This window comes from Oreochromis aureus, linkage group 12 (genome assembly GCF_013358895.1).
Source record: "Oreochromis aureus strain Israel breed Guangdong linkage group 12, ZZ_aureus, whole genome shotgun sequence".
In the NCBI taxonomy this organism is placed as follows: Eukaryota; Metazoa; Chordata; class Actinopteri; order Cichliformes; family Cichlidae; genus Oreochromis; species Oreochromis aureus.
Window position 1 is genome coordinate 21,609,729 of NC_052953.1, and position 14,240 is coordinate 21,623,968.

At 39.1% G+C, this 14,240-nt stretch overlaps 1 protein-coding gene across 1 annotated transcript in view; it reads left to right on the plus strand.

The window, feature by feature from the left end:
* iqgap2 (IQ motif containing GTPase activating protein 2) overlaps positions 1 to 14,240 on the plus strand; it is a 35,737-nt gene that overhangs the window by 3,529 nt on the left and 17,968 nt on the right. The window contains exons 3-11 of the mRNA XM_039621159.1: positions 5,267 to 5,423; positions 5,818 to 5,895; positions 6,716 to 6,792; positions 11,021 to 11,088; positions 11,857 to 11,970; positions 12,080 to 12,258; positions 13,252 to 13,339; positions 13,566 to 13,729; positions 14,123 to 14,210. Coding sequence (XP_039477093.1) covers positions 5,267 to 5,423; positions 5,818 to 5,895; positions 6,716 to 6,792; positions 11,021 to 11,088; positions 11,857 to 11,970; positions 12,080 to 12,258; positions 13,252 to 13,339; positions 13,566 to 13,729; positions 14,123 to 14,210 — 1,013 coding nt within the window. The remainder of the gene's footprint in view (positions 1 to 5,266; positions 5,424 to 5,817; positions 5,896 to 6,715; positions 6,793 to 11,020; positions 11,089 to 11,856; positions 11,971 to 12,079; positions 12,259 to 13,251; positions 13,340 to 13,565; positions 13,730 to 14,122; positions 14,211 to 14,240) is intronic.

The window sequence follows — 14,240 nt, forward strand, 5'->3', positions numbered from 1 at the left end:
GGAGGAGAATTGTGCAGACAAAAGCCAGCTGCTTTTCTTTGTATTGTTTGCCTTGTCACAATTCACACAGCATCTAGGATTTAAGCTGGGTGTGCTCTTGGTCAATCATTAGTTCTGTTTAATGTTTATATATAAAAGTTTGTGTGTTTAATGAACAGGAAATGGTTGTGAAATAAAGGAATGGAGTGAAAGTGAGGGCAGTCTTATGAGTAAGAGAGCAAATGTGTGTGGTTAACAGTGTTTGTAGTATTATGAAGCTGCAATGGTGGATAAAGGCTGAATCACCGTGGATGCAACATGATGACATGGAGGTGTAAACATTCCTAAGAATACATGTGATTAAGTCCGGGAGGTGCTGACTTAGTGGAAAGAGTGGCTTGTTATCCACTGTGCCCTCAACTTAGCTTTTTTTTTCTCTAAAAGCTGAAATTAATTTTTTAATTTTTAAAAAAAAAAAGCTGTTTTCTAAAGCAAGGACAAATCTGATGAAGAGTCTTTGAGGTGCCTTAGCAAACCTGAAAGCGAACCATTTCCTGTCTTCTTCATGTTGGCATCCATCTGAACGGAAGAGGAAGTCTGATCATGTTTCTTCAAACACAGATTTGATAACCACACCCAGTCCCCAAGAGAGTATTTTCTTGGAGTCACTTTTCAGCCATTGCAGTCACTGTGGCCTAGTGTTGACTGCACATTTGCTTTACGTTCACATGCCCTCAGAGATTTATTGTTTCCCAGCTGAACTTTGACCCTGTAAAGACTGTTTGAATAGCCTATATTATCTGCTTATGACACAGGAGAGTTTAAGGGTTTACAATTAGGCTAAACTGAACACAGCTTCAGGCTTTCATCATAATCTGGTCACACCGATATGATGACACTTCAGTCTTTTTATAGCTGACAGGAAACACTTTAGCAGAAGGTGAACTGAACTGCATAGAGAACTTTTAGTGAGAATGTTTTTGTATTAATACACCAGGTTAGCCTTTAAAAAATACTATATTTAACTTTCTCAGTTTCCCTTTTAGCTTCCCCTTATTTAATCCTGGAGCTTGTGACACCTTTCAGCCATTGAATTGCACCTCCATTCTTTGAAATGTGTCAAGTTAGATTAGGATTAAGACAGACCTTTAACAAAGCTGTAAGCCACAGAGAGCAGGGGATTAGGTTCTGGTCTCTGGAGTCAGGAGTAAGCAGTCACTGAAGCTAAGCAACCATGAGTAAGCAACCCAGTACACCCGAAGACACAGTTTAATTATCCCCCTTTTTAACAGTGGTAAAAACCAGTAAAGTTGGTGTCAGCAGATGACCCAGCATGCCTAACATGCCTGGGATCCTGAAACTGAAGCTGCAGCAATTTCCCAATTTGTGATTTTAAACATTTTATTTACATGTCGTCTGTATAAAAGCCTAATGGGACAATGGGACAGACAAAAAACTGGAATCTTTCTGCAGCAAAGGGACTCAAAGGGGAAAACAAACAGCTGGTGGGGTCAGTGACATTGTTATCTCTGACAGCATGTGGGATGGACAGACATGCTTTGTTTTAACAGTGCTTTGCTTGTAGTGTCTAATTAGTTTAGGTCAAACTCATAAAGGTTTAACTACCTGAATTGTTTCTGTTGTATGTTGCACATTAACTCGCACCTTAAATGAAACATCTGCAAATATTTCACAGGACGATTGCTTCATTTTAGCCTGACTTTTTTTTTTTTTTTTTTTAAACATCTATCCACTGACAAGAACGGATGTCAGTTAATATACCCTCCCTACCCCTCCCTCCCCACAATCCACACACACAGTTGCACAGAAGTTTCTGGAAGGAGACCTTGTACTCTCACCACAGAGTAAACAAATGGTGGTTTACATTTGTAGTTTTTCTGGATTGGGAGCTTTCTTGTTTGCTTTGATGCAGGATGGCTTAGAGGCCTAAAATGTAATGTTTGCTTTTTAGTTAACAGCATTACCCTAATCTTTAGATACATTTTAGCCCGAGATGTAAAATAAAATTCTCTATTTACAGACACACTGGCACACACAAAGACAACTCATGACATGCATGACTAAGCTCCATGACGTAAGCTTCCCAAAGCCACTGTTCAGTCAGAAATACTGAAGCTGAAAGCAAAAGAGGATGGTAATCATGTGTTGAGGTGGGATAGACCTTTGTTCTAGAGTCCTGAAAGCTCTATTTTGTTTTAGCACTGTGAGCCACAGATTGGACAATAACAGGAAGGGATTTTTTTGGAGGGCTGTAAACAGCATCACCAGTTTGTCCTGCTTCAGGAGACAAGTTCTCCCGTCATTGTTTTAAGCACAGGAAGTGCTTCACAGGAGAGCTATGTAACCCACGCAGGATGTTCCTGCACCATGTGTTCATGCACCAGTTGGATTTCTTTCTTTCTTTCTTTGTAATCTGAATATCAAATGTACTTGCTGTTAATTAATATGCTGCTTTTCTTTGCACAAGATTTTCAAGTCATTTATTTTGTCAGATGGGCTTTGTTCGCAAGGCTTGATGCAATAGCACAACACTAAGTAGGATTGCACAGTATGTGGAAAATCTTTAATGTGTAAGCTTAGGTGCAGTGAGGAAGTGAGAGATCTCTAATCTCCCTGTAGGCAATTTGAAGCAAACAAACAGTCCTGTATAATATCAATCCATCCCTGCATCCATTCATTCATTCATCCTAACCAGGCTGACCGTTCATGCTCACATTGAAACCTGTGGCCAGTACAGAGTAACTGGTTAGGAGTAATTTAACTTGCACGTCTTTTGACTTTGGGGGGGAAGCTGGGATATCTGAAGAGAACCCACGCTGGGTCGAAGAAGCCGCAGGTTGAGATGCTAGAATGTGCATCCCTGCTACTTTGTTTCTGTTGTGTTAGAGCTATTGAAGAGAGAAAAAGCATGTAAAACCCAAATCATTTGATGACCTGAAAAGGATGAGTGCATCGAGTGTGTAATTAAAAAGATTTTTTTTATTGGTGGGATTTAAGTTAGGGTTAGTCATTCCCTTTAAATATAAAGGGATAGCTATAGCATTGTTTAAAATGATGATACAAATGTTTATTCCTCATGGTTATAGCCTGCACACTCCACTGGGTTTGTGTTGACTATGCACTGTGTGTGTGTGTGTGTGTGTGTGGTTGTCCTTAATGTGCTGACAGATAATTTGCCACACTGAATCCTTGAAGCACCCACACACAGCCTTAATTAACCTAAACAAGATGTCCTCTGCATGCATGTGGGAAGTAATGCTTTGCTGCTTTTGTTAAGCCTGAAAGGAGGCAGGAGTTGTTGGTATAAATAAAACCTGTAACTGAAACATCACCAGGTTAGATGGCTGTGTGCTGTACACTGTAAATTCAGTGTATGGGGATGAGCAAACAGCCAATAAATTACACACATATATTTCTTTTAGTTTGTAACATCCAGGACAGGAGACCATAACAGTAAATTTAGTGTCACTTGTAAGCAGTCAGATAATGTGTAACAGACGTCCTAGATCATGATGATTCACCATGCTCACAAATCATTCACTAGTTCTTTGGAATAGGTTTTTCCTGATGTCCCTGGGAATAGTCTGGCAGAGACTGCGTTCCTGAAGGCTTTGCTAAACCTTTCAAAGGGAAATTACATCAGCATAAAAGGAGGGAAGTTAGTTCTGATATAAACTGTATATTTTTCTGTTCAGTTTTTCACTTTCACCTGTCTCAAAACCTCTGCCATCCTCTAGAGATTAAAATGTGATCTTTTTCATCGTTGCCCACTGTTTTCTTGCCAAAGTGCAACTTTTAAACTTTAACCATAGTGCTGTTTTGAATTTAGACGATTTGAAGTAATATTAGGTTGTTTTAATTAATGTTTTTCCTTCATTGTTCCCCTGACCGGTCAACTCTAATCACAGACTGGAAATGTGTGTGCAGCCCCCTTCCTAAAGCATGCTGGCCTCTGTGTGGGTGTTGCCTGTAACATTTGCCAGCTCCCTCACATAAACAGACTACTTTGTTGCTCTGTTTAATCAAAAAACCTCAAGTTCATTTCAGCAGCAATGGCTCTTGTGAACATTATATATATATATATATATATTTTTCCCCACTCTCTTTCATTTTTTGTGTGTGAGAGTTCAGCAGGTGTAGGAAAATTCAATATTGACTTGTTGACTGCACGTAGGCATTCAGCCACCTAATATCTGAACAGCACCCTATCAGATGTGAGGGTAAAGATAGTAGACTAGTAACCATAGCAATGTTTAAGGGAAAACAAGTTTAATTTAACTAGCGATGAAAATTAAAGGTTTTACTTTTAAGTGCATTCATAAAGTATTCAGAATCTTTCACTTGTTTCACATGGTCTATATTCAATATTCCATACTGAAAATAGGAAAATTAGAAGTTATTACAGACTCAACTCTTGCTGATTTTAAGCTCTGTCAAGTTGGGTAGGGACTGCCTGTAAACCACCATTTTAAGATCTAAGTTCAGGGATAAAGCTGAACCATTCAAGGACATCCAAAGTGTTATCCCTGAGATACTCTTACACCGTCTAGGCTGTGTGCCTAAGGTCACAGTCCTGTTAGATTTAAAAGGTTAATCGCTGGTCCGGTCTGAAGTCCTTAGAGCTCTGGAACAGGTTTTTCACCACCCTACTATCCTCTGTTCAGGCTTCCCTCACCTGTGACCACTTCTCTTGTCACTGCTCATGAAAAACAAGCTTGTTGCTGCCACCACCATGCGTCACTGTTGGGATGATATTGTGCAGGAGATGAGCTGTCCCTGGTTTCCTCCATACACAGTGCTCAGAATTAAAGTCAAAGCAGTCAGTTCCATCAGACCTGCAAGTGTTGTTTATCACAGTTTGACTTGACTTCACTTGATTTTAACTGTAAAGAAAATGTTTAAGTTCTGTTCTTGCATTGCCATCATGTGGTATTAAGTGTAGATTAATGAGATAAAAGGAATTTAAACAATTAATAGGTCAAAGAAGGTCAAGAGGTCACAATTATTATTTAGAATGCAATGCAAATGAGATGATCCGTCAATGTGATTTGCTGTGTACTAATGGTGTAGTCTCATTTTCTTCTTTATACTCTTTTAATCTGCAGTTTTAGATGATTGTCCTCTTCTCTATTTTATGTAATTGTCAACCATACTGAAAATCTCTGAGATTTAATTAACATCAGGCTGTTCATTGGGGTCTGTTTGGTTACAAGAGATCAGTATGTGAGATGCACTTGACATCTGAGCTTGATATTTGTTTGGTCAGATGGATGGAGGCCTGCTTGGAGGAGGACTTGCCACCTACCACAGAACTGGAGGAAGGACTTAGGAATGGGGTCTACCTTGGCAAGCTCGCCATGTTTTTTGCACCAAAAATGGTTTCAGAGAAAAGGATCTATGACCGAGATCAGTCCCGTTATAAGGTAAGGCTTCTCTTCTTTTAATGAACTTGTTTAAGAAAAGTCAATAAAAAATTTGAACTTTCAGATTGCATCATAACAGGCAGAATGAGTGTTTCCAGACGTCCCAGGTACTTCCTGGCAGTTAAAAGCAGTTTTAAACCGGAAAGAGGGAGATGTGACAGGCCAGTGTTGAGGGCTAACTGTAAGCTGTTGCAGCTGTTCTGCTGCTACACTAAAGTATAGATATGTCTGTATTGTTCCATATTATGCTCAGGACTCGATATGAGATTTGGCCATCAGACCAGCTCAGCTGTTCCACATATTTTATGCTTTGTAATAAATCATTAAATATAAATGCTCATTTTTTTTTGCAGTTGATCCCTTTAAATATCTGTGCTTCTGTGGTTATCTTTAGAGTAAAGGACTGCACTTCAGACACACTGACAACACAGTGCAGTGGCTCAGAGCCATGGAGTCAGTGGGCCTCCCTAAGGTAAGGGGCTTGTACAGCCATCACCTTTGGAGACACTTTAAATTCTCTTTCATATTCGTCACACTTTAAGTGAAACGATCTGAAATGCAAGAACATGACTGAGAAAATGCTATAACTGAGGTTAACGATGCATAAATGCAGGTTAATGTGATTATGCAATCATTAAACAGGTTTGTTTGTTTGTTTTTTCTTTTTTTTTTTAATAGTAAGAAAGACTCATTAAAAGTTTAGAGTTGAGTTTATTTGAACAGGGAGCTTGTAAGTGCATGATGTAAAAGGGAAAAAGTTTTTATAGAAAGATCCTATTTCCTATTTAACATCAATACATATCTGAACACTGGCTTATGGTTTGTACTTGTTCATATTAGAGATCAGAAACCACCATGGCACCTAATTTTTTACCTCCAGTAAATTATAATGAATATGTAGGAGTAATGCTAGAACAGTATTACTCATATTTTATCACTTTTAACACAACACCAAGGACTGGAAATAAAAACATAAATTGCATCCTGGAAATAAGAATATGGTAAAGTTGTTATCTACTACTGCCTTTTTCTAGTCTCTAGTAATTTTTTTAAAATTACTTGCAGCTATTCCTATCACTTAATTCAATGTTGATTTTAAATGCATCATTCATGTGTTATTATGAAGATAAGACAGACTGGGGTGAGCCCCCCCCCCCACAAAAAACAAACAAACAAACAAACTAAAGAAAATGCAGGAGCGTGTGGTCCTGTTAAATTGTAGCATAATGAAAAGTGTCAAGATCCTGATAAAAGAAGAGTGACTAATACCTGCTGGTGGTTTCTGCTTTCAGATATTCTATCCTGAGACGACAGATGTGTATGATCGCAAAAACATGCCCAAGGTGGTATACTGCATTCATGCTTTGAGGTACGATGGAAAGGATTCCAAAAACAGAAAAGGCTATTTTTCACTTGAATGTCTTCATGCATTTCTGTTTTGACAGCAAAATTGGGCGCTCATCTGTTATCTTCATGTATGTGCAGTGGCTGGGTTCCCCTGGGTGGGTTTTCCTGAAGGATCTACACCTGAATGTTCAGTGTGGTTTCATTTCATGAAATGCAAACCAGCAGACTGAAGTGTTGTCCTTAATGACCTAAAAGCTATGTGGTGTGATCTGCCTGTTAGGGTTTAAACTATGAGCCAGGGTCAGATTAGATACATTTGTCTGTACAATGTTGACTAATTAATGTATGGTGGTTTCTGATAGTGTATATAAAAGATGTGCATAGCTTCCAAAGTGAAAAGCTGATTTAATACAAAAGTGACTTATGCCTGCATTCTTTCTAATTGCCACCAGGGGGCAACTCATCTGGTTGCAAAAAATGTGGAAATTGAGGGTTTCTCATGTGACTACATGTGCACAATTCTGCCTGCCATACTGGACATGATGCAACTACCTGTTGCTAGGAACGTGTGTCTTCTCTGACTGGTTGGTGGTGATTCCTGGAGGTTTCTACCTGTTGATGAATGAAATCAGTTGCAAAAAAGGTGCTGCACCAAAAGTCACCTAGTGATTTCTTTGGATGCTAGCAGATTGCCACCGTTGCCTGTTTTTCTTTTTTTTTTTTTTTCTTTTTTACAAATACTGGCCAACTACAAGCTGGAAATGGAGAGGAATCCCGCTTCATAGTAAAAATTATTCTTGTGGAAATATCTTTGCTTTACCGCTGGTTTAACTTTTAATTGAAAGGGGAACCTTCTCCATTTCCAGTTTGTCGCACTTTTCACTTGCAAGCGAACTATGACTGCTGCATTGTGCTAACAACCAAAGCTATCATAAAGAGGACTTTTCTACATGGTTGAGGAAAACACGTTTTACCCTAGCAACAGGTGGTTGCCAGGACTTTAGCAATCATTTTCTTTCATCGACTGCCTTTAACCTCCAACAACCACTCGCAACCAGTGTTGGGAATTTTTCCCTCATGACCAGTGGTTGCCAGATGGTCATGGATGATCCAACATTGTCAACATGATTGTCACTTGTCCGAAATGGCAGAGAAGTTAATGTCACATGGTTAGTAGTCACATTTTTGCAAAACCTCGATACAAGTCAAATGCTGAGTTGATCCATGACCTCTTTCCGTGGTGTCTTGATGAACTAATGAAAACAACATCATGTTTACTTTAAGTTAAAAGGACAATAAAGCAGGGAATGGATTAGGTTGGGACAACCATGTAACTAACAAGCCACTTTCCTAGCATGCAATAGCGAAGGTCAGAAGTGCACAGCTCAAGGCTTCCAGACAAGATTATGGGTGATGTTATTGTGCCAACTCCATACAATCTATACACCACAGCTGTAGATTATATGGACTTGCTTATTTTTGTATCTACAGACAGAATTTATCGACAGCTCATAAAACTACTATGCTTGTGGTCAGATGTTTACAGATCATCATGATGGGAATGAATATCATGGTCATTTTAGGCTCTTGAGTCCCTTAAACTGTTGTTTTGTTTTGTTTTGTTTTGTTTTTTTTAAATTTTTTGCCAGGGTGGAATGATTGTACAGAATACATTTTTAATGACTTTAAGAAAAATACGAAACGGGTGCACAAGTTTGAATTGATTTAGGATATTCTCTAATCCATGCCAGGTCAAAAATACATTCACCGATATGTTGTAATAAGTAGTGCTGAAGGTTCAGTTTCTTCTAACTTGACAAAGCCAAGGCCTATTAACTTCATGGTCATGTTTTATACAACTGGTAGCATAAAATAATTTGTCAGCACTCACTGGATTAACGAATACTAAGAACAATGGGAAAGTCCAAGGAACTCGATGAAGATCAAAGAAGGAAAACAGTAGATTTACACAAGTTGGTAAGGTCTCTTGGAGCCATTTCTAAACAACTGCAGTTTCTAAGATCATCAGTTCAAACAACTATATGCGAGTACAAGTTATTTCGATGTGTAACTGATTTGCCAAGAGCTAGAAAAAGACCCAAACTGTCACCGTCAGATGAAAGAAAATTGGTTAGGATGTTAAGTGACAGCCCAGAAACCACCAAGGCTCAAGCCTGCCAAGAACTGGAAAATGCTGGAAAAAACTTGACTGAAAATTGAATATTGGACACAACTGATGATCCAAGATGACAGTGTTTTAGAATGGGTAAAGCAGGCGTTAAACTTCTGGAATGGTCTTCCCAAAGACCCAAGCTCAACCTGATTGAAAATTGTGGACTACACTTGAAAGCCAGGTTCATGCCAGGAAACCATCCATCCATCCATCCATCCATCCATTCGCTTCCGCTTATCCTTTTCAGGGTCGCGGGGGGCGCTGGAGCCTATCCCAGCTGTCATAGGGCGAGAGGCGGGGTACACCCTGGACAGGTCGCCAGTCTGTCGCAGGGCCAACACACAGGGACAGACAACCATTCACACTCACATTCACTCGCACATTCACACCTAGTGACAATTTCGATTATCCATTTAACCTATCCCCAACCAGTTAAAATGAATTTGATCAGTTCTGCTAAGAAGACTGGTCAAATATCCAGCCAGACCCATGCCAGAAGCTTGATGATGGCTACCAAAAGTATCTGGTCATTGTGCAACTTGCCAAGGGACATTTAATCAAATACTAGTGGGGCTGTATGTGTGTATATATTTGTATTTACTTAATTTTCTTTTAGAGAAAATCCAAAATAATTTGACATTTGTTCACACAGTTGTTTTCTAAAGTCATTTAAGATTTAAGCTGTGCAATCATTCCCCCCCTGGAAAACGAACAGTTCAAAAGGCTCATTAAAGAAATAATTAAAATCCCACAAATACCATGATATTCTGACCACAGTGTGTCCATGAAGCTTAACCTCCAATCTATACATCAAAAGCAGAAGCGGTACTTAGTAAATGATATGAAACAGAAACTGGAAAACATCATTTCTACTTTAGTAGGACAATGAGGTTTTGTGTGTTACTTTAGATGTGCCATGCTGTATATATTATCCAGAATCGGTTATTGAGCTATAGGCAGCTATATTCATTCTGTACTATTAGTTGTAGTTTCAGTGTTTAACTTTACTTTTGCTTTCCTGTGAAAGGTTAGTGGTCTTTTTCTGTGGCTTGTGTGTCGCTGTTGGCCCTTGCTTACTTAGTCTAAATGACTTTGACTGAATTGTAGGGTAAATTTGATCTTTCTAAACCATCCAGTCAGCTAAGCACACATTTAGGGAGTGGTTATGGGAGCTGCTTGCCTTGTTTTCTCTGTTGTAGTGTTTTGGTGAGGTCCTTTGAGAATTGGTTTCCTTCCTCCCCTTATGCATACACGTGCTCTTCCTTCCTGCAAATCCAGTTCAAGACCCACAAGTTCCCATTGAATATCATTCCTCCTTGGGTACAAACAATGCTGACCTCATAAGTAGATGTTTTAACTCTTCTCAGAGTGGTAGAGATTTAAAAAAAAAAAAAAAAAAAAAAAAAGAGAGAGAGAGAGGAAAAAAAGAGGGAATCCACCAAGCTAGTCAGCTGATCGTCTTTAACCCCTGTGGCTGGTAATCAGCCACCTTCATTAACCCCAGTCAGCTGTTGTTGTGTTTGTATCCCAGACTGAATCAGCTGCCTGCATGTTGAAAAATTACCCTTTGTAAAAGCAGATTTTTAGATGGTCTCTTTCAAACCTCTCTGTGCCAAGGACAGAGTGCATCTTATGTTTACACACGCTGGGACCAAAGGGCAGAACAACCACTAGCTGCTACAGCTCCTTTATTCAGAGCTGTACTGATGCCAGACCTAGCTTAAGTATCTATAATTCATTGCCAGTTATCCAGTACCTGCCGGAAGATGAAAGTTTCATGAAGTTTCCAGTCACCTCCTTGTTAAATTTATCTGCTAGGTAGTCTGAGTCTGCTTAGTGTTGTCACAGTGCTTATTGTAATTTGAGACAGTGCTACCCCCTTGTGGTGTAATTGTGACACTGCAGAGAAGATGATACCGAAGCAATCTTGAAAGAAAAAATAGTGGGTTTTTTTTGTTTTTTTTCATGGTATCATCTACAGTGTTTTGTATTATTGTTTATTTTTTGCACAACTCTTACATCGTGTGTGTGTGTGTGTGTGTGTGTGTGTGTGTGTGTGTGTTTTTTTTTTTTCCAGCTTGTACTTGTACAAACTGGGAATTGCACCACAGATTCAAGACCTTCTAGGGAAAGTGGACTTCACAGGTAACCATCTACCATATAAATCACCTGAAAGTGAAACATAGCACAAACCTTATAACACACAATATAATTCATACTACATTCATATTATAAAAACACATTTCCCGCATCACTTTGCACTGCTTGTTAGTCTTCACGTGATGGTACACCACAATACGGTTCCCATGTGTTCTTCGTGTTATAGCAGAATTTTATGACCACTGGTTCATTACCAGAGATCAGGCTCTTATCACTAGTGATGATCATCCACTCAAGTAGTAGGACCATAAATGGAACAATTTATAAATTACAGCTGCCCTAAAAGCAGGACGATGACCTTGAAGGGGAAATTGGATTTAAAAAAAGGGGGGGGGGGGAGCTATTAGCTTTTTATGGGGCAAGGCCCTGAACTTTTTGATGGCACCTCATGTGTACCCATATTCTCTTGCAAGCAACTGTCATGGTGCTCTAAGAGCAACATGTGTTCATCTTAATTTTCCTCTAACAAAGGACATTTACTCTCCTCATGTATGGTGTGAGGGGTCTGTTGTTCTAATACCACTTGATCATTTTTAACTACTTTTCTGAAGATTATGAAATATTGATTTCAGGGTTTTTTTGCGGATTGATTTTAACAGTCATTGTTAGTGTTTTGATGCCCCATTTAACAGTTATACTGGTTAGAAATTTGTTCCTAACTGTACGTTTGTTTGTTTTTTAATTTATTTATTTTATTCTGATGTGCTGTGTCACAGCTGTTTCTCATGTCAGTAATATTTATGTGTTTTACAGAGGAAGAGATCAGTAACATGAGGAGTGAACTGGAAAAGTATGGCATTCAGATGCCAGCTTTCAGTAAAATTGGAGGTATCCTGGCCAATGAGCTGTCAGTGGATGAAGCTGCCTGTGAGTGATCTTTTAACCTTGATCCACCCAGTTGTTTTTGACTGAAGTAAACAGAGTTATCTGATCTGATATGTGATATCCTCCACTAAATCCATGTTTTTTTCCTTAGTGCATGCTGCTGTGATTGCCATCAATGAAGCTGTTGATAGAGGTCAAGCATCTGTAACAATGGAAGCCCTGAACAATCCTAATGCAATGCTGAGGAACACACACGAACCTCTGGCCCAAGAATATCAGGACACACTGAGCCAGACCAAGTCTCGCAAACGGGATCAGTCCTCAGGGAGGGTGAGAAGACTGACAAACACTTCAGTGATCTCTTGGAGCTTTTTCCTTTTTATTTAGTATCTTAGCTGTAGGGCTTGCTCTACACTGGAGCCTTAATGCTTTAAAATGTAGCTGCATGCTAGAATAGACTGGACTGCTGAGTCATAAAACAAACAGGTCGTGCTGTATCAGAGACTGAGAATAGGCAATTCTGATTGCTTACCAGCATACACTGAGGCAAAGGAATTATGAGTGTTATAAGCACTCATAATAAGGTTTTTACCCTGGGAAAACCTCGTCTTGGGGGGATCCATCAATTTTTTTCTATCCACTGTTCACACCTTGGTTTTAGAGCCACTGTTTGGCTTATATATTTTTTTAATTATTTTTTACATGAAAAAATAAAATAATGCAACTTTCTCATCTTCAACCTTATTAAAACTGTCCTCACCCCTTTAACCTGAACTGACCTTGAACCATGTAAGCAGGTATGATTAAGTTACACCTCTTACTGCTGCTGAGGTTGACATGTTTTCTGTGTTCAGGAGCACACATGCTGACCACAGACAGATTTTAAGAGCTGTTGGTCTGAATGTAGTGTTAGAAATTTCTGAATCATGTGTGTTATTTGAGACATTTTCCAAAGGAATCTAAAGAAGTGTGATATGTATGTGGCAGCTATATTAACTCGAGAACTGCACTGACATCTGAAAATGGTTGCCTGCGCTGATGTGCTCTACAGGCTTTGCCAGCACATTCCAGTGACTGCATTGTAAGCTGTATTTACCTAACGCTCCACGCCATCCAGCACCTCTCCTCCCATTCTCTTTACAAACACTGTGCAAACAGTAGCACTAGCTTTTCTTTTCTTTTTTTTATTTATATTACCACACCAATGTAAATGAGAATGGGAGGCAGTGAATACAACCAGCTAAAAAATAATGCGCTTTGTTTTTTTTTTTAACAATTATATGCATATAATGTGACTAGATTTTCTTTGTCTCCCTCTTTTAGCGGTCCTCAGTTGCTGCTGAAGAAAGAGATGTTTATGAGGAGCTGCTGACTCAACAGGAAATCCAGACATGCATTGATCTGGTCAACAGTAAGAGCTTCCCTATGTTTGCTTTACACACATTCTCACTTAAACACTGTCATGTGTCGCAGATGTTTTTGTCTTTGTGTGAGATGGGCCTTTATGGGTATTAGGTCTAAACATCTGTTAAATCAGATTATGCAGCACAGTTACATAGTTAATCAAAACAATATTAAATTAAAGTTAAAAAAGTTAAAAAGTATCTGTTCACTGTCTTTATTTTTCCTGTCTCCAGCCCAGGAAGCTATAAGGCAGGTGAATCATGCTGTGTCGAACCAGGATAAAGCTGCTCTGCTGGCTGCGCTTAGGCTCAACGCGCTGGCCTTGCTCGGTGTTCAGGAGTCAAACAGCCGGTGGTATCTGGAACATTTTACCAACTACTGTCAGCATAAGTCCAAGGTATACAGAGTCAGAGTTTGTTTGCTCAGTTGTTGGATTTAATTCCAGCAATTTATATATAGTAGAAAATCCATTACTAAATGGATGCACACAATCCTGTTGACGGATGAGGAGCATGTTAAATCTACATTTACACTCACAGACGATCATGTTTCAGACTTGACTTTCACCTCTTTAATAAACAGGTTTTTTTTGTTTTTCGATTTTCTTTGTGGTTTTCTTGTTATCCAAGCATTGTTACAAGTGAGCAATTGTCTGCTTTCACATGAAATATCTAACTCCATCTTCAGATTTAAAAAAATAATCACTCAAAATGCAAAGAAAAATTGGCCATTTTTTTTGATGGGGTCTTTTTGGATATCTGTTTAGTGTACTCTAATTTTTCTTCTTCAGGAAGGTGGAAGGGTCCAGATTCTGGACAAGGAAGAGATTCAGCGAGTTGTCAGCTCCTGCAATGACTGTGCTGAAGCAGAGAAACGAAGTAAGTGGCTTTTGTAACTTCGGGATGTTT